Here is a 20944-nt window from a genome sequence, read left to right on the forward strand (position 1 = left end):
GTCGACATTCTCGGGATTTGCCTCGCCATTCGCGGATTTTGCCTCGCCATTCGCGGTTTATTCCTCTCTATTCGTGGATTTTCGCGACTTGGTAACCTATTCCCGAGCCTCGGGACCTCGCCTTTTTCCATTGAAACAATGCCACGCTATTCGAGGTTTCGCAATTCGCGGCATTTCCCAGGAACGTATCCCCCGCGAATAGCGGGGTCCCACGGTACTGCAAAAATTAAGGCCTTTGGAAGTGTAAACAAGGCCATTTGTGTTTTACACTGTTCAAGTATATAATTTTCAATTGAAATAAAATAAATGTTTTTTTAAAAAGAGTAGAGAAAACAACAAATACCACTATTAATCCGCATACCCAGCTATGGGGCGTAGCGAGTAACAAAAACTTTTTTTCGGACCTTACCACCGTTGATGCATTGTCTTTTCCACCACCTTATTTAACATGTTACATTAGTTCTTCATGCCTGTTGTTTGCATCCATTATGACCTCCCTAAAACAGTAGGTTTCCCGTTGGAAATGATTTTCAATTTTGTTTGACTGGCAGACGGGCACACAGAGCAACACAATTACCTCACTCCTGAACTTAAGATTTTGAAGACTTTAACAAAGAACTCCAGTTTGTGAATGTAATAATCTCATTATTGTGCCTTCCTGTGCCAGGTATTCAGGTTGGGTATGTTTGAGGTTCATTGTGAGGATCTCATTTCGTTGCTGGTAAAACAAGTCCAAGTTCTGGTTAACAAGACATTATCCCACATGAGTAATTCTTTGTATGAGGCAAACAAGCGGTGAGTTGTCATCATTGGGTTAAATCTATTTTCCTTTCATTATTTATAATTCAGGATTTCATACTTGGGGCACTATATGAATTTGACATGTATTTCACTGCAAACTTTCACTTGAAATTTCCTATGGCGCTGCGTCGTAATGTATTATGGGTACATGTAATTTGGAAACGCACATTGATTGGAACATTACACCGTGTCACATACATTGGCTGTCAGTTTACTTGCATTGCATTTTGCTTTAGATCTGTTTTTTTGTAATTTGCATTTAATTGAACCTCCATTCATGTAGCTTATTTTACTTCCTTTTCTACCTGTAAATCTCATTTTGTTTATGACTACATTTTTGACATCCACATATAATGGAATTTACTGTTTGACAGTATTGTGCGGAGTTAGCGCAGTTGCCTTTTAGCTGTCTAGTCTGGGTTTGATTCCCGATCTGACTATAAACTGTCAGATTGGTGCTTCATGGGCAGTGTATTGCACGACAAAGTGTGATTGGATGGGAAGTAAGCTGGTTGTCCCATGAGCTAGCACGAGCTTATGGACTTTAAAGTAGGTGAGTTACCGCTTTCACCTTGAGCAAATTACAATTTCCTGCCCACATCAGCTTCAGTCGAATGTCAAGCCTGGCCGGCCTGCTCTTCAAAGAGTTGGGCCAAATGGTTTCCCCAGCCGACCCCACAAGGTCGGAATAACTGGGGCCTTTAAATAAGTTTTAGAGGCGCCATTTACCAAAACAATCGCATTGCAGGAGATCCTTTATGTAATTTATGATATAGTTATTCTCAGAAAACTTGGACACATGCACATATATACACTACATGGCCAAAGGTATGCGGACACCCCTTCTAATTAGTGGATTGGGCTGTTTCAGCCACACCCATTGTTGACAGGTACATATAATCAAGCACACAGCCATGCAATCTCCATAGACAAACATTGGCAGTGGAATGGGCCGCACTGAAGAGCTCAGTGACTTTCAACGTGGCACCGTCATAGGATGCCACCTTTCCAACAAGTCAGTTCGTCAAATTTCTGCCCAGCTAGAGCTGCCCCGGTCAAATGTAAGTGCTGTTATTGTGAAGTGGAAACGTCTAGGAGCAACAACAGCTCAGCCACGAAGTGGTAGGCCACACAAGCTCACAGAACGGAACCGCCGGGTGCTGAAGCACATAGCGTGTAAAAATAGTCTATCCTCGGTTGCAACACTCACTATCGAGTTCCAAACTGCCTCTGGAAGCAACTTCAGCACAATAACTGTTCGTCGGGAGCTAAATGAAATGGGTTTCCATTGCCGAGCAGCTGCACACAAGCCTAAGATTACCATGTGCAATGCCAAGCGTCGGCTGGAGTGGAGTAAAGCTTGCTGCCATTAGACTCTGGAGCAGTGGAAACATGTTCTTTGGAGTGATGAATCGCGCTTCACCATCTGGCAGTCCGACAGACGATTCTGGGTTTGGCGGATGCCAGGAGAACGCTACCTGCCCGAATGCATCGTGCCAACTGTAAAGTTCGGTGGAGGAGGAATAATGGTCTGGGGCGGTTTTTCATGGTTTGTGCTCGGCCGCTTAGTTCCAGGGAAGGGAAATCGTAACGCTGCAGCATACAATGACATTCTAGACGATTGTGTGCTTCCAACCTTGTGGCAACAGTTTGGGGAAGGCTCTTTCCTGTTTCAGCATGACAATGCCCCCGTGCACAAAGCGAGGTCCATACAGAAATGGTTTGTCGAGATCGGTGTGAAATAACTTGACTGGCCTGCACAGAGCCCTGACCTCAACCCCATCAAATACCTTTTGGATGAATTGGAATGCCGAATGCGAGCGAGGCCTAATCGCCCAACATTAGTGCCTGATTTCACGAATGCTCTTGTGGCTAAATGGAAGCAAATCCCCGCAGCAATGTTCCAACATCTAGTGAAAAGCCTTCCCAGAAGAGTGTTACTTGCATTGCATTTTGCAAGGTGGAGGGGCAGGCTGTTATCGCAGCAAAGGGGGGGGGGGGGGACCAACTCCATATTAATGCCCATGATTTTGGAATGAGATGTTCGACGAGCACATGTGGGTGTGATATTCGGGTGGCCACATTCTCTTGGCCATGTAGTGTGTGTACGTGTATATATATATATATATATATATATTGTTACAGACGTGGCTTGGATGTTATTCCCCGAGCGGTTTTGGGATGACCACGTCTGCACAAGATTATACTCGATATTATACCCGAACGTTGACTAGTCGCGCGATGCTAGGTCAATGAAGGAACAGACACACGGCTGGGATTAAAATGACGACACCAGGGATACGGTTCTCAAGACCTCCGGAGGAGATTATATTCGTGCGGAAGGTCAGATTACAGGGACGAGAGGTACAGCAAAGGAAGATAGGCACTTAGACACAACCTTATATTAACCCCAACAGACGACAGGTAAACGGGACAAGGCTGACTCACACGGGGATTGATGGCAGGAAAGCGGTTGTCGATGGCTCCAGGTGCACCTGGGCTCAGGGCAGGATCGACCCGGTCCGGTCCAGAGATGCGGAAGGTTGCACAGCGCTCGAGGTGGCGTCTTTTCGTCTCAAGCTGGGGGCGCATCTCACGTCACATCCGGCGCGGGGCCGCGTATATCCGGCGGGGAGTGACACGCCCTCGGCTCGTTAGCTCCGCCTCGTGGAATCGGCACGTTGCTTCTCATTGGGTGCGTGCGGGGGGGTTACCGGCTCCGCCCTTGACGAGGAGCTGACAAGGAGCCCCTTTGTGGTAACCCCGTGGAGCGCATGGTCTGGAGCGCGTTGTCTGGAGCGCATTGTCGATGGCGGCTAACCGAGCCGGTGGGAGGACGCACACTCCCCCCCGCGCAGCGCCGTGCCCCTCTGTTGTTGTAGACGGGGAAGAAGATGGGAGGAGGTATGGGAAAGGTCCTAAACTCACTACTGGTGCCATATAATCACATTCTGGTGCAACGAAGAGTCATAATTAATGGAAACGAGGCCTTAACTGACATAGACTAAGAATAACTAGCAAGATGTCCGAAAGTTGTCTACGTGTGGTGCGGTGGACCTGGGCACGACATTTAATGGGGGAATAAGGGGAAGGTCGGCTCTACTGATTGTTGTTTACAGACAATGGGACTAGGGAATGGGGGATTGGGGATAGTTGGGGAGTATTGGGGAAATAGGGGAATATTTACAAGTGGATATGGAGGCCAAATTCCATATTCGCAACATTGCACCCTTCTCTACCCTCGGGGCGTCCCGACCCGATAAATTTTTACCTACTTTAGTGTGGCACGCAATGTAGTTCCCTCTACTATTAACTCTACCCTAAGTGCGACAGTTTTACAGATATTCACAAATGAGTAAATATGTCCCCCTGCGACGTTGCACCCTTCTCCTCACAGAAACACACCCACAGGATAACCGAATCCGGAAAGAATCCTCAAACTAAACATACAGCCGGTAGGGAGCATTATTTACACAAGACTACGCTGATATTTACACTACGATCCAGGACCTGTTTTTGGAGGAACACATGCAGATGTTATGCATAGAGAGAGCACGCATGCTAGCATCGATACACCAACCCACGAGTGCTCTGTGGCCGACGGCCTTTAATAACGTGCAGAGCACCCCTTCCAAGCATCAAGCACCACCCCATCACACAGTGAGCACCATCCGGTGCACCAATAAAGTGTTTATGAATCATTGTGTGGCTGCTGCTGGTCTTGCCTTCGTGTGGTGCACTTGGCCTTCTTACTTCTTTTCAAAAATAAAGAAAGGCGCCAACCGCGTCCATTTCTATATTGCGGCCGTCAGGGGGCCAACTGTTAGTGGTTCACCTGTTTGGCATAGGTGCCACGTTGACCCATAGGTCCTTCCACGGGTGGTGCTTGGCCGCAAAAGAACTGCGGTCCATTGTGGGTGGCCACAAACATTGCGGTCCGTATGGTGTATCGATCCAAGCAGCAAGCAGCGAAAGTGCAGGCCCACAACTGCGTAGCCAGCACCTCTCTCTCCTCTCTCTCTACCCCAAAGCCAGATCCTCGGAGGTGGGAGACAAAAGAAGCAGACAAGTGAGTAAGGTGGTAAGGGCGCAAAAGTGCACGCAATACAAGATGATGCACACTGGGGGCACATGGGAACCAGGTGAGACAGGTACATTCCTATCGTACGCCCCCCCCCCCCCCCACCAGGTAACCTACATGGCCCCTCCCTTACCCCTTACTGCATCCACAAAACACAACACTACCCATAAACATCTACTTTACAAATCAACAAACATCCCTACTGTCTTCCCCGTTCCTCCCATAAACCAAATTCGTCTTCTCTCCCTCCTAACCAATCAAATTTGCCATTTTCAACTCAACATCATAATTTGCCATCTCCAACTCAACATCATAATTTGCCATTACCAATTCATCATCAGTCCCTCCTAGGGAGGGAGAGATGGAATCACCCCAATGTCTCATCCACGTCGTGATGCGTCTCACCATCCACACAGCAATTTCATTTCCTGCAACAAAACAAAGAAAACACAGGTGTGGAGTCATCATCATCACCACAGGTAAGTGGCTGCGTATGGTGCGACAGGTTCATCAATCCTAACTATTTCCTAAATGACTTTATCAACTTTACACTACCCGGGGTCTTTCTCCGGCCAAACCATTGGCCCTCTTACACTATGGGTTCTAAAAACCAATTCCCATTGGCCAGACTGTGGTGCTCTTCAATTTGGGGTCTCACTCCCCCGATTCATCTCCCGGTGCCCTCGCACAATTTCTGGGCCGCGACGTGTACCTCTCCCAGCGGGTCTACCCACCTGCACACCTCCACCACTGTAGTTGCCTCCGAGCTTACCTGCTCCTTACCCTAACCTATCTACCTGGGGATGGCCCTCTGGCGCTCTCCCCACTCCGTGCCCTCTCTGGCACTGGGCTGCCCGATCCACACCCGGGATCCTCAGGCACCCACTCACAACTACCGGCTCCCAGAGCCCACCTGCGGCCTCACCTGGCCGACATCCTCACAGTGGTGGAGTGCCCAACCAACTACACACACTAACAGGCTACACGCCCAGCCATTTCCACAACACTAATGCACCCATTCACAACACCATTCTGCAACCGCACCACGAATGCCAATATCCAACCACAATTTACCTGTACCCTCTACCTAACACTTACACTACCCGCCCCGGGTATCCGTGATAGGGGTCCACTCTTCCCCCATCCATACCTTCGCACCATGCACACCACTCCGTACCACTTACTCCAACTCTCTCCACACACCTGTACTTGCACACCTGTGCTCTCACACCTGGTGCCACCTGCACCCTTCTCTCCCCAAGCGCATTCGCGCTGATCCACACACTCACTACTCATACACTGCTCCACACACCTGTCCAGTTGCACACCTGTGCAATCACACCTGTTCCATCCTCACACACACGGCATCATCTCAGCTAACTACTCCCTTCTGAAACTTGCGCTTCCCAGTCGTCCCTTTAAACTATTGCGCTCCCTCGTCATTATCATCCACACTAATCTACCTGCGTCCCTACTACAGGTATCAGTCACTAACTAAACTTAACGTCACCTAATGTCAATCCTCGCTAGATCCCTACACACCATATCCTAACCCACCCGGCTAGTTTTCACTGCCATACACCCCATAAGCTATTGCTCCTTTGCCCCCCCTTGGGCAGGGTGGCAGGGATGCCACCCTTACCCACCGGGCCTATCGCTCCTACCAATTTTGCACATCAAATTTCAACAAATTAAAAATTTGCCAATCACTGCCCATCATCTGCCAATCACTACTGCCAATCCTTTGCCAATCATCAAATTTTGTTTTTCTCTAATTTGGGGTCCAAAACACTAACCTCATCACCCAGTCGACTCACTAATACCTCTCGGTGCGCCAATCCCTGTCCAAAGCCCGGCTTCGTAAAGCCAAGCAATGGATGCTGGTTGTTTTGTGCCAGCGGCTGAATGCGTCCGGCACTCGGTGCAGGGACGGGGGCTTACCCGGGCCGAGATCCCACGCATCACCTCGGCGTGGAGCCATCCAATGTCCCGATCTCGACCTGCCGGCACGTCTCAACAAAACGTGGTCGCCATAACGACCCTTCCTATCGGGCTGCCAGCTCCGCCTAGTGGAGCCTGGACGCGGCCGTTCAAAGCGAGGCCCGGCACGCACCGAGGGCCTGCTTCGGCTAAAAGTCGCTCTAACCTCTAACCCGTGTAACGTCGATGCTTCACCTGGACGCTTACACCCCGCAGCCCGTTCCTTGCTCACACATCCAGCTGTGCCCATGCTCCTCGTACCCTTCCTTACACACCCAGGTACACCCATTCCACTCACAGCCTTGGTCACACACCTGACCACCGAACACTTTGGCACACATTCGTTGCTCGCACACCTCACCAATACACCGCTTCGCGCCCCCTCCTCGGTCACCTCCTCTGTGACAATCACAGGTGTGCCCTCATTCGCACACCCAACCATGTGCCTCACCACCAACTCCAGCGTGCATTCCCACTCACGCTCTACCATTCCAGGTGTGCATCCTTCCATCCCAGGTGTACATCCTCGCTCACCTGTCACAACCAACTCACTCTCCTTGTCACTCTCAATACTCTCACCACCACTCTTGACAACGCACTCACCCTTACTCTTGACAGCGCACTCTTTCCTCGTGCACCTGTCCGTCACACACCTTTCTCGCGCACACTCTCCCGTTACACCCTCTGTAACACTCACCACAGGTGGACACTCTTCCTTACTTCTGACAGCGCACTCTTTCCTCATGCACCTCAGAGTCGGACTTTCTTGCACACCTCCTTTTTCGCACACCAGACCTGTCGCACACTTCACCAACGGCCTCTCACGAACACCCGGGTCAATCTCGACCCCCAAGCTTATCAAATCACCTGGCGCATCATACGCACGACCATATTGGTCACCACTTACACCGGGTCCTCTTTCTCTTCGCTTCTCCTCCATCACCTGCGAATCCCTCATCCGGTTAATGAGCACATCATCACGATCCGAACACAGACTTTGGACCAATTCTTTTACTTCCTCCTTTATCTCTTTCTTATCCTCTCTCCGTCGCTTCTTAATTTCGCTCACCCCTTCTTCCACTTCTTCTAATTTTTGCTTCATTTCCTTCATCTCTTCGTGCGCCCCTTTAAGTTCTTCCTCTAACTCCACTTTATTTTTTTCTATGTGCTCCCGCACCTCCCGCTCTTTAACCTCCATCACCTCTACCACCTTGTCCATTTTCCTCGTCAGGTTCTCATGTACCGCCTGACACTCTTTTTTAATTACCCCTACGTCCTTTTTTATCTCCTTCTGTGTCGATTTTAAACCCTCTATTACCGCTGTGTTCTTCTTTACCTGGTCCCCCAACTCCTTTTGTCCCACTGTCAGTTGTTCTACTCCCAGCGTCAACTCCTCTATACCCCCTTGCAATTTTACAGTCCCCTTTCTCACCTCCTTCTCCATGCGCTCCTTACAGTGCCTCACCTCCTCGCGCACTCCTCCGACCTCCTCACTCACTCCTCTCCTGATCTCCTCTCCCATCACTTGCATCTCCTGCCCAGATGCCACCCTCATCTGCTCCATTTCCTCCCTGTGAGCATCCAGTTTGGTTTCTACCCCCATTCTGACCCCCTCTATCTGCTGCCCCATTTGGTTAACTTCCCTTTCCGCTTGGTCCCTCATGTCCCTCAATTTGCCTTCCATGGTGTTTTCTAACCCCTCTAACCCTTTTTGCATCCCTTCCATTTGATTCTCTTGAGCGGCCATTCTGTTTTCTACCCCCATTAACCCCTCCTGTATTTCCCCTAATCTATCGTCTAATTTCCCAAATTTCATGTCTAATCCCTTAAAATTATTGTCTAATCCCTTAAAATTATTGTCTAATCCCTCACTGGTACCCCTCGCTTCGTCCCTCATTACCCCCATTTCGTTTCCCATTACCCCCATTTGGTTCCCCATTACCCCCAATTGCTCACTCTGAGCATCCATCCGGTTCCCCATTTGTTCCCTATCAGCCCTCATTCCCATCATTATTCTGCTTTCCATTTCTTCATTATTCTTGTCCATAAGGGCCTTCATTTGCATAAAAAACAAGTTCAAATCCACCGGGGGCGCTGCCACGGTCGCTGGCGCGGTGATCAGCGAGGCGCCATTTTGCGCGCCCGCTTCTTCGTGCGTGACGGCGCTATTTTGCGAACCTGCCGCCCTCACTGCTTCGCTCTCCTCCTGTCCCTCATTTTGGTCCTGGATCGACCCTACCTCTCTCTCCTCTACCGGACCCCAGCTGTCTTGATCCGCCATAGCGCGACTTTCAAAATTCGGTTTTTATTTTATTTTCGTAAAACAAATTCAAATTTCGGCCGTTATAATTTCGCGCGGGAAACGCGCTCCGAATCGATTCTAACTGTTACAAATTTGGGCCTAATAAATTTAGTCCCGGGTTCGAATTCCACTCCTCGACACCAATTGTTACAGACGTGGCTTGGATGTTATTCCCCGAGCGGTTTTGGGATGACCACGTCTGCACAAGATTATACTCGATATTATACCCGAACGTTGACTAGTCGCGCGATGCTAGGTCAATGAAGGAACAGACACACGGCTGGGATTAAAATGACGACACCAGGGATACGGTTCTCAAGACCTCCGGAGGAGATTATATTCGTGCGGAAGGTCAGATTACAGGGACGAGAGGTACAGCAAAGGAAGATAGGCACTTAGACACAACCTTATATTAACCCCAACAGACGACAGGTAAACGGGACAAGGCTGACTCACACGGGGGTTGATGGCAGGAAAGCGGTTGTCGATGGCTCCAGGTGCACCTGGGCTCAGGGCAGGATCGACCCGGTCCGGTCCAGAGATGCGGAAGGTTGCACAGCGCTCGAGGTGGCGTCTTTTCGTCTCAAGCTGGGGGCGCATCTCACGTCACATCCGGCGCGGGGCCGCGTATATCCGGCGGGGAGTGACACGCCCTCGGCTCGTTAGCTCCGCCTCGTGGAATCGGCACGTTGCTTCTCATTGGGTGCGTGCGGGGGGGTTACCGGCTCCGCCCTTGACGAGGAGCTGACAAGGAGCCCCTTTGTGGTAACCCCGTGGAGCGCATGGTCTGGAGCGCGTTGTCTGGAGCGCATTGTCGATGGCGGCTAACCGAGCCGGTGGGAGGACGCACACTCCCCCCCGCGCAGCGCCGTGCCCCTCTGTTGTTGTAGACGGGGAAGAAGATGGGAGGAGGTATGGGAAAGGTCCTAAACTCACTACTGGTGCCATATAATCACATTCTGGTGCAACGAAGAGTCATAATTAATGGAAACGAGGCCTTAACTGACATAGACTAAGAATAACTAGCAAGATGTCCGAAAGTTGTCTACGTGTGGTGCGGTGGACCTGGGCACGACATTTAATGGGGGAATAAGGGGAAGGTCGGCTCTACTGATTGTTGTTTACAGACAATGGGACTAGGGAATGGGGGATTGGGGATAGTTGGGGAGTATTGGGGAAATAGGGGAATATTTACAAGCGGATATGGAGGCCAAATTCCATATTCGCAACAATATATATATATATTGATAGATACATATATGCTTGTCGAACCGAACAGCAGCCTGAACAGTGAACATGTATAATTTTATGTATTAATGTTTTTTATTTGATCCTTTTAATATATGTTTATCTTCTTTTTCCAGAATCGCCAATGAGTTTGAAAAGATCGCGAATACTGTGCTCTCAATACCAGCAAACACACAGGAGCTAATGCAGCTCAAAGTAAGTGGAAAATATTTCAATGAAAAACATGCACAAATGCGAGTGCAGAAGTGAAAGTTTCTTGTTATTCCAAATGTTACATTCATTTATGGGAATTAGTCTCGTAAAAACACCCCGTGTTGTCAATGCTGTGTGGGGTCCAAGGACGAGACAAGCCAATAAGCATTTGTTAACACAGGTTGCGTGTGTGCATGCATGACTGTGTCCATGTCTGTATTCGTGTCCTCCTCACAAAGTTTTGCTTAAAAATGACTAGCTGCTTCTCCACGGGTCGATGTAATACGTGAAATTATTCACGGGTTTCTCATACATATTACATTCAGCACATCTTCCTAAACTAATAGGATTTGGCCGCTATGGTGACAAATGCACCCTGAAAAAATTTCAGCCTCAGAAATTCCTTTTCTTCCATAATTGCATCTGCTTTGTGACGGCAGTTTAAATTAGAATGGCACTCGCACGGTAGATAACATAGCTCCTCCAGGCTGAACAGTTTACGTTTTGTATCCACTGAAAGGCCGGATCTGCATCCAGACCTGAACCAACATCACATTGGCTTGTTCTCGTCGCCTAAACAACTCATGCACCAAGTTTTGTCAGAACTCGTCCATAACTTTTTAAAATATCATTCTGTGTATCGTTTGTGGCCCAATCTCTCAATGGTGAAGAATCAGTTGGAAAATTAAAAAAAATTCTCGTATCCAGATTCGGATCTTCACCAAAATCGTATTGATTTGTCCTTCTCACACACCCAACGTGCGCATGACGTTTTGTCTGACTACGTCTACAACTCTTCGAGATGTGCTATATATCGTTTTCGATCCTATCTCTCAAAAGTGAAGAATCACTGAGAAAATTCTAGTATCGGATGTGGATCTGGATCTGGATCTTCACCCAAATCTAATTATTATGTCCTTGTTGCACACCCAACCTGTCCACGAAATGTCATCCGAATTCGGCCACACCCTTTTGAGATATCCTGACCACAGACAAAAAAAACCGACATGCAGACAGACAGGGGTGAATCTCCCCGCTTGGCGAGAAATAGGCGAGGTACAGATGACACCCTGAACAAATGATGAATTCCTGCTCTTACTCAGAGGGGGCACTGCATCAGCGGCACAGCTGTGCCCCCAGCATTACTACCTCGAGTCATGTGCTGCATATGAAATAAGTCGAAATTTTCAATATCGTCTAAATATGTGCCACTTTGGGTAGTTAAATGCTGATGTAATTTGAAAGTAGAATGATGGAATAATTGGATGGGTGTACGAGGTGGGTGAGATGGCATGTGTGCCCTTGAATCATGCTGTAATTATTTATTTATTTATTCTTATTATTTTTGTATACAAGATCGAGGCTCGTGTAAGAGCAAACATCAAAACGGACACACAAAACATACAATAAAGGGAGCGGGAGACAAGATGGGGAGAGAGAGGGAAGCACACAAGTACAACAGCAGAGAACAGGTACATCGGGAGATCTGTGGGAGGGAGAGGGCTTGGGGGGAGGAGTCATGGGAAGGCGGAGGGTGTGGGTGGGAGAAGTATAAAACACATGGACACTGATAGAACTTCCAGGAAAGAAGGAAGTCGGTATTTCAAAAAAAAAGTGGATTTGGGGTGAATTAACGGGGGTAGAAAAGATCAATATTTTAGATGGGGGAAGATAAGAGATGATGGTGAACAGGTGTTTTAAAGACTTGGAGGGAGGAGTGGGATTGAAGGAAGTGGGGGAGTTTGTTCCAGAGGAGGGAGAAAAGGGGAATGAAAGAGTGAAGGTGAGCAGAGAGTCTTGATTTTGGCAATTTCACCATAAGATTAGTGGAAAATCTTGTGCGACCTATAGGAATATTTGGGGGACAGAGCCCAGAGAGAGCTGGGGGAGCAAGGCCGGAGAGGAGTCGGTAGAAGACAGAAAGACCACCAACCTGCCTGCGGTGAGTGAGTGAAAATCCCTCGGAGTTCGCTTCATCGTGGGAGATTCCAATGATTCTGAAAGCTTTGGTGTCAACAGCGTGAAGCGGAGCTCGGTGAGAGGCAGGAGCACCGGCCCAGAGGGGAGGGCAGTATTCCATTGAGCTGCGGATGAAAGCCTTGTATGTGGTGAGGAGCTCGGGTGAGCTCCTCACCACATACAAGGCTTAATTTAATTAATTAATTTGGAAAAAGTTACTTCGATTACATTCGAATTTAGTTTGAGCTTTATTTCATTTAATTTTTCATTGTGGTTAGCTGATGCTGTTGTTAGTGGCTCATAAAAAGTGTTATGAAAACCTTCCCACCTACCCCTTCTCCAAACCCCCAGGCCTACGTGTTGCAGGTTAAGGCGAAGGACATGGTGGAACTGCACTGCCAATTGCTCGATGCTCACAAATGGATGGCCTTCCTTGTAGACCATGTCACACTGGCTCCTGCCAATGCCGAGATGAACATCAAGGTGTTCCAGTGGTACTCTAGAATGTCAGAGGTTTTCAAGAAGTACGAGTCTACCTACACTGAAAAGGAATGCATGTACCAGAATAGTCTCCAGGTGGGCCCATGTGATGAAACACTTCCCAACAATCACCATAACAATTGAACAATACATTATGGCGCTCCAAAGTGACTTTCATCAATTTATTCATCAGAAATGGGAAAAGTTAACTTTCATTATAATGAGAACCTTCAGACTACAGGAGGAATTAGTTTGATGAAATGCTATCGCCAGTTTATAATACAAGTACACCCGCAGACAGGGGCAGGTAGGGCCATTTCTCTTTGGGGTATGTAGATTACAGTCGATCTATGGTCTGGTCTCAAGAACATTGGGTGTGTGTTAATTTACTAAGTTTCTTGTGGAGAGATCGCCAAGTGGTTTAAGCATTCAAGCAAGCACTCCATTCAAAACCGTTAAGGAACGACTGTCTTGGCAAGCACCAGCTCGCTGCTTGGTAAAGGAGCACAACCCGAGCTTCTCCCTTTCAGTTTCGTATCAAACAGCAGGAGCGAGTTTCAAAAGTTTGCTACGAAAATGCCAAGACAGAAACGACCATTTTATTAACTCAACATCTGTGGGTTATATAGAGTACAGTAGATCTTCGCTCAGTTCTGTAAGTAAACCTTACTTCACGGATGTCGGGATTCCTCCAAATTTCTTCATTTAGTGTTATAAAGAGCATTAGCGACTGTTTAAAAAGCCAAGTATACGTGTTTGTGGTTTATAATATATTTACTTCCTGTAGAAGCCGTTGCTCCCACGGAAATGCCATTATTACTACGAGCAACGGTACCCGCCCTATGGGCAGCGCTTCAATTGGGAGGCCCAAATGAAAAGGCAAAATATCAGAAATTGAAGGCTTTTTTTATTTTAAACGATTTACATAAACATCCGTTAAATCATACCACACGCAAATCATCAAAATCTAAACAGTATTTGTAGAATTTCAATAAAAGCCACATCACTGTTCATATCAGTAAATATTATTCCATCATGTTTGGAAAAACTGGAAAATTGGGAAAATTGGAAAAATTGGAAAATGGGGAAAAAATTGGTAAAACAATATAGCCTATTTTACTCCAGAGGGCCCCAGGATTACCTACCCAAAATATCGTTGCAATCGGTTGAGCCGTTTTTGTGGTACCTGCGAACAGACAGACAGAGATTTGGTGAATTATAGTAAGATAAGCTATTTATACACGTTACCACTGCAGGAAAAACACCTTGGGGAAGTGGGACATTATTAGTATTAATATTGTTTTGTAATAACATTATCAATATGCGATTATCATTAATTTTGTTATTAAAAGCGTCTTTGGAAAAACGCCACGGTAAATCTTCTTCTTTGGAAAAACGCCACGATAAAGCTAACTTAATATGGCTATACACCTCAACACGCAACCCATTGACGGCAATGGCGGGGAAACCCTCTCGGGGGGAGAAAACCCCCTTGGGGAGGGGGGCAAATGAATGCGCTACAACCTTAATGTAACCCTTCGTCATCGTGTCAAGTTTGGTTGAGATTGGATAAGTAACGACAGAATGTATTGGCGTCAAAAATTCATCAGACAGTCACAAATGGCGTATTTTAGTATGATGTCATATTGCTTTGTCCATGTCACAATGAGCGAAATCATATTACGGGAGCGGAACTTTGTTGCGTTAGAAAAATGCTCAAATGTTAGCCTCCTCAAAAATGATCCCTGATGTTAGGTTCTAACCACACTTCCGGGACAAGGATGTAGTGAAAAATGCTCAAATGTTAGCCTCCTCAAAAATGATCCCTGATGTTAGGTTCTAACCACACTTCCGGGACAAGGATGTAGTGAAAAATGCTCAAATGTTAGCCTCCTCAAAAATGATCCCTGATGTTACGTTCTAACCACACTTCCGGGACAAGGATGTAGTGAAAAATGCTCAAATGTTAGCCTCCTCAAAAATGATCCCTGATGTTAGGTTCTAACCACACTTCCGGGACAAGGATGTAGTGAAAAATGCTCAAATGTTAGCCTCCTCAAAAATGATCCCTGATGTTAGGTTCTAACCACACTTCCAGGACAAGGATGTAGTGAAAAGTGCTCAAATGTTAGCCTCCTCAAAAATGATCCCTGATGTTAGGTTCTGACCACACTTCCAGGACAAGGATGTAGTCAAAGTTTTCCCACTGCCAGAAAAAGCTAAAGGTGACCCGCACAGCACCGAGTTGTCTTCTTCATCTTCTTCTTTCATACGCAGCACAGGGTTGTGGGGTAGCATCATTGGCTGAGGGTGCAATTAGAAATTGTCCGTTAAGGGATACGTTTGTTCAGGGTGCTGCGGTGATAGCTCACCTACTCTTTGCGAAGGACACCGTGGGATCTTTAACATCCACCAACTAATGCCAGCAGACGGGACGCCTGTTTAATGTCCATCCGAGGGACGCTCACACATTGATGAATCACCCAGTCTGTGAAACACTGAGATGATAGTTTATAGCTGGGTCGGGATTCGAACCCACACTGGACATCTTACAGGCGAGTGTGCGTACCTCTTGGCCATCCTATCAGCCCACCACCTGGCTGTGTAGATGTAGGACAGCTGTGCATCTCGTGCGTTCAGTTTGGAAGTGTTCCGCATATCCTCAACGAATGAACTGCTTGCCTATCGGAGCCTTAAAGGTTGAACTTTCTGAGAATATATTTGAGTCCACTGACTGTTTATCCAATCAGGATGCCCCAGGACCCATTTCAGGTTCACCATATTTATTGTGGTTATTTTAAGACCAACAGGAATGGAGTCCTTTGTCCACAAGGTAACTTTGGGCAGTATGGCTGCTCACAGTCATGCCAGAATGGTCTTACCTGGTCTGAATCAGGTTGGCTAATTTTGCTGCTCTGTCCCTGTGCCGCAGACACTTTAACATTTCATGTTATGAACCTGCAGAAGCCCTATTTCATCGTCATCCCTTTAATCACTTCCCCGTACCAGATTCATTGGGCCATTTCAGGAGTTGAAGCCACATCTGACCAATTTGCTTTTTCACATTTGATGCAATTTGTCTTCCATTAAATATCTTCCCCTTTTCATATCCATAAGTACACACATGCACACACACAAACAAACACACGTATACACACACAAACAAACACACACGCAAACAAACACACACGTATACACAAATATAGTCACACACACACGCAAATACATACACAAAGACGTACAAACACACACATGTACAAGTACAAACACACACACACACACACACGTATACAGACACACACCCACTCATATATACACACACACCCACTCATATATACACACACACAAACATACACACAGACATACAAACACACAGACATACATGTGGAAGTACAAACACACACACACACACTCATATATATGCACACACACAGACACACACAAATATACATGCATGCACACACACACACAAATTCTACATAAACACACAAACACATACATAGACGTACAAACACACATACACACACATATACAGACAGGCAGACAGACAGACAGACAGACACACACACACACACACACACACACACACACACACACACACACACACAGAGTTATACACATACTAATGCATATTTATACACACACACATGTACACATACAAACACACATGTACACATACAAACACATGTACACACATACACACACGCACACACACAGACACATACACACACATCTTTACTGAACTTAAACTGACAATTACAAGCATTAGTAATGCGGAAGAGCCTGCTTTATTACGAGGTTTCCCCACATGGAATTATTTTGTTACAAACCTGTTGCTTTCCATGTTCATTCTTTATCACTTATGTACGATTGCTTAAAACAATGGCGTTATCTCTTTTGCAGACCTGCCGTAGGAGGGTTTTGGAGGACCTCGAGAGCTACAGCAGGCAAATCAAAGATTTCTCTTACTTTGGAGAGATGAACGATGTCCTTCTCTATTGCAAACGCGCTCAGGCACTGAACAACAAACTGGATGCTGCGGCCGAAAAGGTATTGAAGTGTCAACCTGGTGGCAAACTCAAGGATATACAAGGAATTTTGATACAGGAGGAGGCCATTTGGCCCATCAATCCTGAATTACATCAACACCACATTGATTTATTCTATAGATCTCATGCTTGTGGAACTTTGAACTTTGATAATGATTGATGTGGGCCTACACATGATCAAAACAAACTATGAATGGTGCATCAAAATGGCAACTCATCAAGAAAGCCAGAGGAATTGTGGGGTTTAAAACACCAATGATAACAACATTAACATTGACAAAACTTGATGAATTATGCTCTCATGTGCCATTCATAGTTTGTTTCTATCATGTGTACATTAAAAGTTATAAAAGTTTCAATTTGCACAATGACTTTATGGACACTCTGTATATATTATTGGTCATATACCCTTCTCAACTCTCTTTTGGCTTTCCCAGATAATTAAATAATTAGCCTCTGTTTACCCCTATAATAATACAACTCTGACTCCAGTCCTGCTATTTATACCGAATAAATGCATTATCGCTTATATTAAGTAACACTGATTTATACCTCACTGAAACTTTCAATTCTACACTTCTTGTCGGGTTTATTTTTATTTTTTTGTATACAACATCGAGGCTCGCGTAAGAGCTAACATTAATGACAAAAAAACAAACCGACACATAAGTCCAAATAAAGGGAGCGGAAGATAAGATGGGGAGAGAGGGGGAAGCACACAAGTACAACATTTGAGAGCATCGGGAGATCTGTGGGAGGGAGAGGGCTAGGGGGGAGAAGGCGTGCGAAGGAGGTGGGGGAGGGGGGGGGGGAGATGGCAGAGGTAAAAAAAAAACACATGGACACAGCTAGGACTTCCAGGAAAGAAGTCGGTATTTCAGAAAAGTGGATCTGGGGTGAATTAATGGGGGTTGAAAAGATCAAGTTTTTGGGTGGGGGAAGATAAGAGATGCAGAGAGTCTTGATTTTGGCAGTTTGACCACAAGAGGGTTGCAGGCAGATCTTATGCGACCTGAAGGAATATTTGGGGGACTGAGCACAGACAGGGCTGGGGGAGCTAGGCCAGAGAGGAGTCGGTAGAAGACAGAAAGACCACCAACCTGCCTGCGGTGAGTGAGTGAAAGGCCCTTTGGATGTTTGGCCCTGTTTGTTTTATTGATTAAGTTTACATCCCAAAATTATATTGCGTTTGCATCTTTTTAACTTTAAATTTACCTTAACCTCTGTTTGGGTTTATTTGAGTTGACTGCAGTCACCTGTCAAAATATGGTTCCTCAATAAAGGTGCTTATCAATTGAGGTGGGTCACGTGGCATTCCCCATCACTAGCATAATGCATCTAAAGAATTGTTAAACCTGATTTACTTCGCATGTTTAAGCAGCAGGACCTTCGAAGTAAGGTGCATGATAGGGAACCCATGCAATTTTGCTGTTCCTTAAGTAAGTGGCAAAGATTGTTGATTGGTTTAAATGCGAGGTACATAAGTACCTAAAGCAGAGGATATATAAGACGTAGCTGGATTGTAAGGTAATCAAGTGACCTTGTGTTCATTGTTTAGGACTCAGAAGCGTGGGTTTATTCCCATCTTCTTACCCTTGTTTGCTTTCTCTATCTTCATCAAGCACATTGTCACTGACTCGGGACATCTCATCTTTCATAGACACTTGTATGAAAATTATTTCCTCTAACCATCTCCTCCACCACTTCAGAGGAATTAAATAAGCACCTAGAGGCAAAGAAATAGGTAAGAATAGGCCATTAATGTGTGAAGCATGTGCCCATGTGCTTTGTCATCTTCCAGTTTCTTCCTCTTAAACCATTCCATCCCTGCCACACCCACCTAATCCTTAAAAAAGTTTGCTATCCATTTGCAGATTGTATGTTATGGTGAAATCATCCATCACCAGTCCTGAGTTATGTTGTTGCTTGTTGAATATGACTCGAGCAAGACGGTCATATTTGCCTTACACATATTTTTTTGTCCTTGTAATTTATTGTATAAAATATTGTACAAGATAAATGATATTCATGATGATGTAATTCACATAGTTTGTGACATATTGCTATGAAGAATTCCATGCAGGATTCCCTATCAAATGCTGCAACTACAGCATATTTCATGTGAACTATATAAAATATGCTCCGGCCTGTATAAATATAAAAATTACAGCAACTCTCTGTATGCCTGATAATTATAAGTTCGAAAGGGGCTGGGCCAATCTCCACCAAATCTCTCCCCCCGGCCCCCAACACATCTCCAAATTTTGCTTGCACGCAGAGACTAGTGCAAGTGGTTTCATCACCGACCCCAACTGGAGGGGGATGTCTTTTGACCTGCGATGTCTTACGGGTCAACAAGAGCTCTGCATGGTTGTTGTTGCGGTTCTTGGTGTGGATCGACTTTTGAAATGTGCACCCATTGGTCGAACAGCTGCCGGTTGGACAGCTCCACCCACATTTGTGGCTTGACTCCATCCACCATAGCATCCAAACATAATAATATGGTCACCATCTTGGTTTTCTGGTGGGCCGAACACATCAGGCCTGTAGTCCTCTGCTGATTATACACTTCCCGGGTTTGTTGTGTCAGATTTCCATTGCCTTTGTTTGGGTTGAGTGTTACTCACAATAAGGGACTCCGAACAATCTAATCAATGTCAAATATAAATTATCAGTATGGTTTAATCAAGCCAATCAGCACGCACAGTACACACCTCCCTAAAAACAAACAGGCCCATGTTGGGGTTAAACAATCCGTGACCGTGTGACAAAACAGGTCATTCTGATAAAACTGTGGGGAGGCTGACATGGATGAGAGATGTTAATTTTTTAATAGTGCATTAAATGTGTGTTTCCCAATCATGCTGCTCATCTTTTAATAGCACTTTTGTCTTTTAAATGCACATTTTCAAATTGGTCCGTTACTGGATTTTATTGCAAGTTGTGACCACAGTGCAGTCATTTTTACCTACTCCAGGAAACAGGTGTTACTATTGCAGTATTACAAGGAGATGTGTCCATCCGTCCATCACGCGAAAAAGGAGCAGGATCTCGAGTTTTTACGAAGAGGTTCCTGCTGTTGTAGAAAAAATAAAAATGGTACCGTTGGAAAGAAAATAATCAATTTACTTGGAACAAAAATTCCCATCTGTTTAACCATAGAGATGCCTGTTTTAAAAGACTGTCTTTCCGGGTTGAAGAAGAAGAAGAACAGGAAATGGGAATGGGAGCTAAATGCAGCAGTTCCAACCATAACATATATTATTCTACAACACCAGGAACCTTTTAGAAGGACACAGAAGAACCACACAAAATTATATAATCGTAATACTTCTCGAAGAAAAAGAAAAAACAACAACAGTGGCCTGCAAAAGTATTGTCGTGTGCCTGCCCTCTGGTGAACACCACAGGGCGACACGGATGACAAAACGAGCTTTAACTCCGAGGCGTTCGATTAAATGGCGGCCCTTCGTTATACACATGAGGAGCAAGTGGGGGAGAAGCCGTGAGCGCTTATCTGCACGGGTCCACCCGACGTCTTCGCACCTGGATACATTAACTCAAACTGACACGGAATTAAAATGTACAAAAATACCGGCTTTATCTATCTATAATTCCAGTAATCTCTGTGTGTATGTATGTATGTATGTATGTATGTATGTATGTCTGTTTGTCTGTGACCGCTGTTTCTCGACAACTACCGGTCCGATATACTTTAAACTTGCCAGGTATATTGCTGGGGACCCGAGGATGTGCGTTTTCAAGGTTTCATATTAATCGGAGAAGTAGTTACCGAGCTATGTCCAAAAAACGATTCAACCAATCAGAGAGCAGCGAGCTATCACGTGTGCC

General features: G+C 46.0%; 1 protein-coding gene across 1 annotated transcript in view; it reads left to right on the top strand.

The window, feature by feature from the left end:
- Positions 1–20944, top strand: part of DNAH7 (dynein axonemal heavy chain 7) — a gene marked incomplete at its 3' end in the record, with an annotated part of 92587 nt that overhangs the window by 28509 nt on the left and 43134 nt on the right. The window contains exons 9-12 of the mRNA XM_078769204.1: positions 668–795; positions 10529–10607; positions 12915–13139; positions 16947–17093. Of these exons, the coding sequence (XP_078625330.1) occupies positions 668–795; positions 10529–10607; positions 12915–13139; positions 16947–17093 (579 nt within the window). The remainder of the gene's footprint in view (positions 1–667; positions 796–10528; positions 10608–12914; positions 13140–16946; positions 17094–20944) is intronic.

Source organism: Myxine glutinosa, unplaced genomic scaffold (genome assembly GCF_964187855.1).
Source record: "Myxine glutinosa unplaced genomic scaffold, kmMyxGlut1.1 SCAFFOLD_1677, whole genome shotgun sequence".
Classification (NCBI taxonomy): domain Eukaryota; kingdom Metazoa; phylum Chordata; class Myxini; order Myxiniformes; family Myxinidae; genus Myxine; species Myxine glutinosa.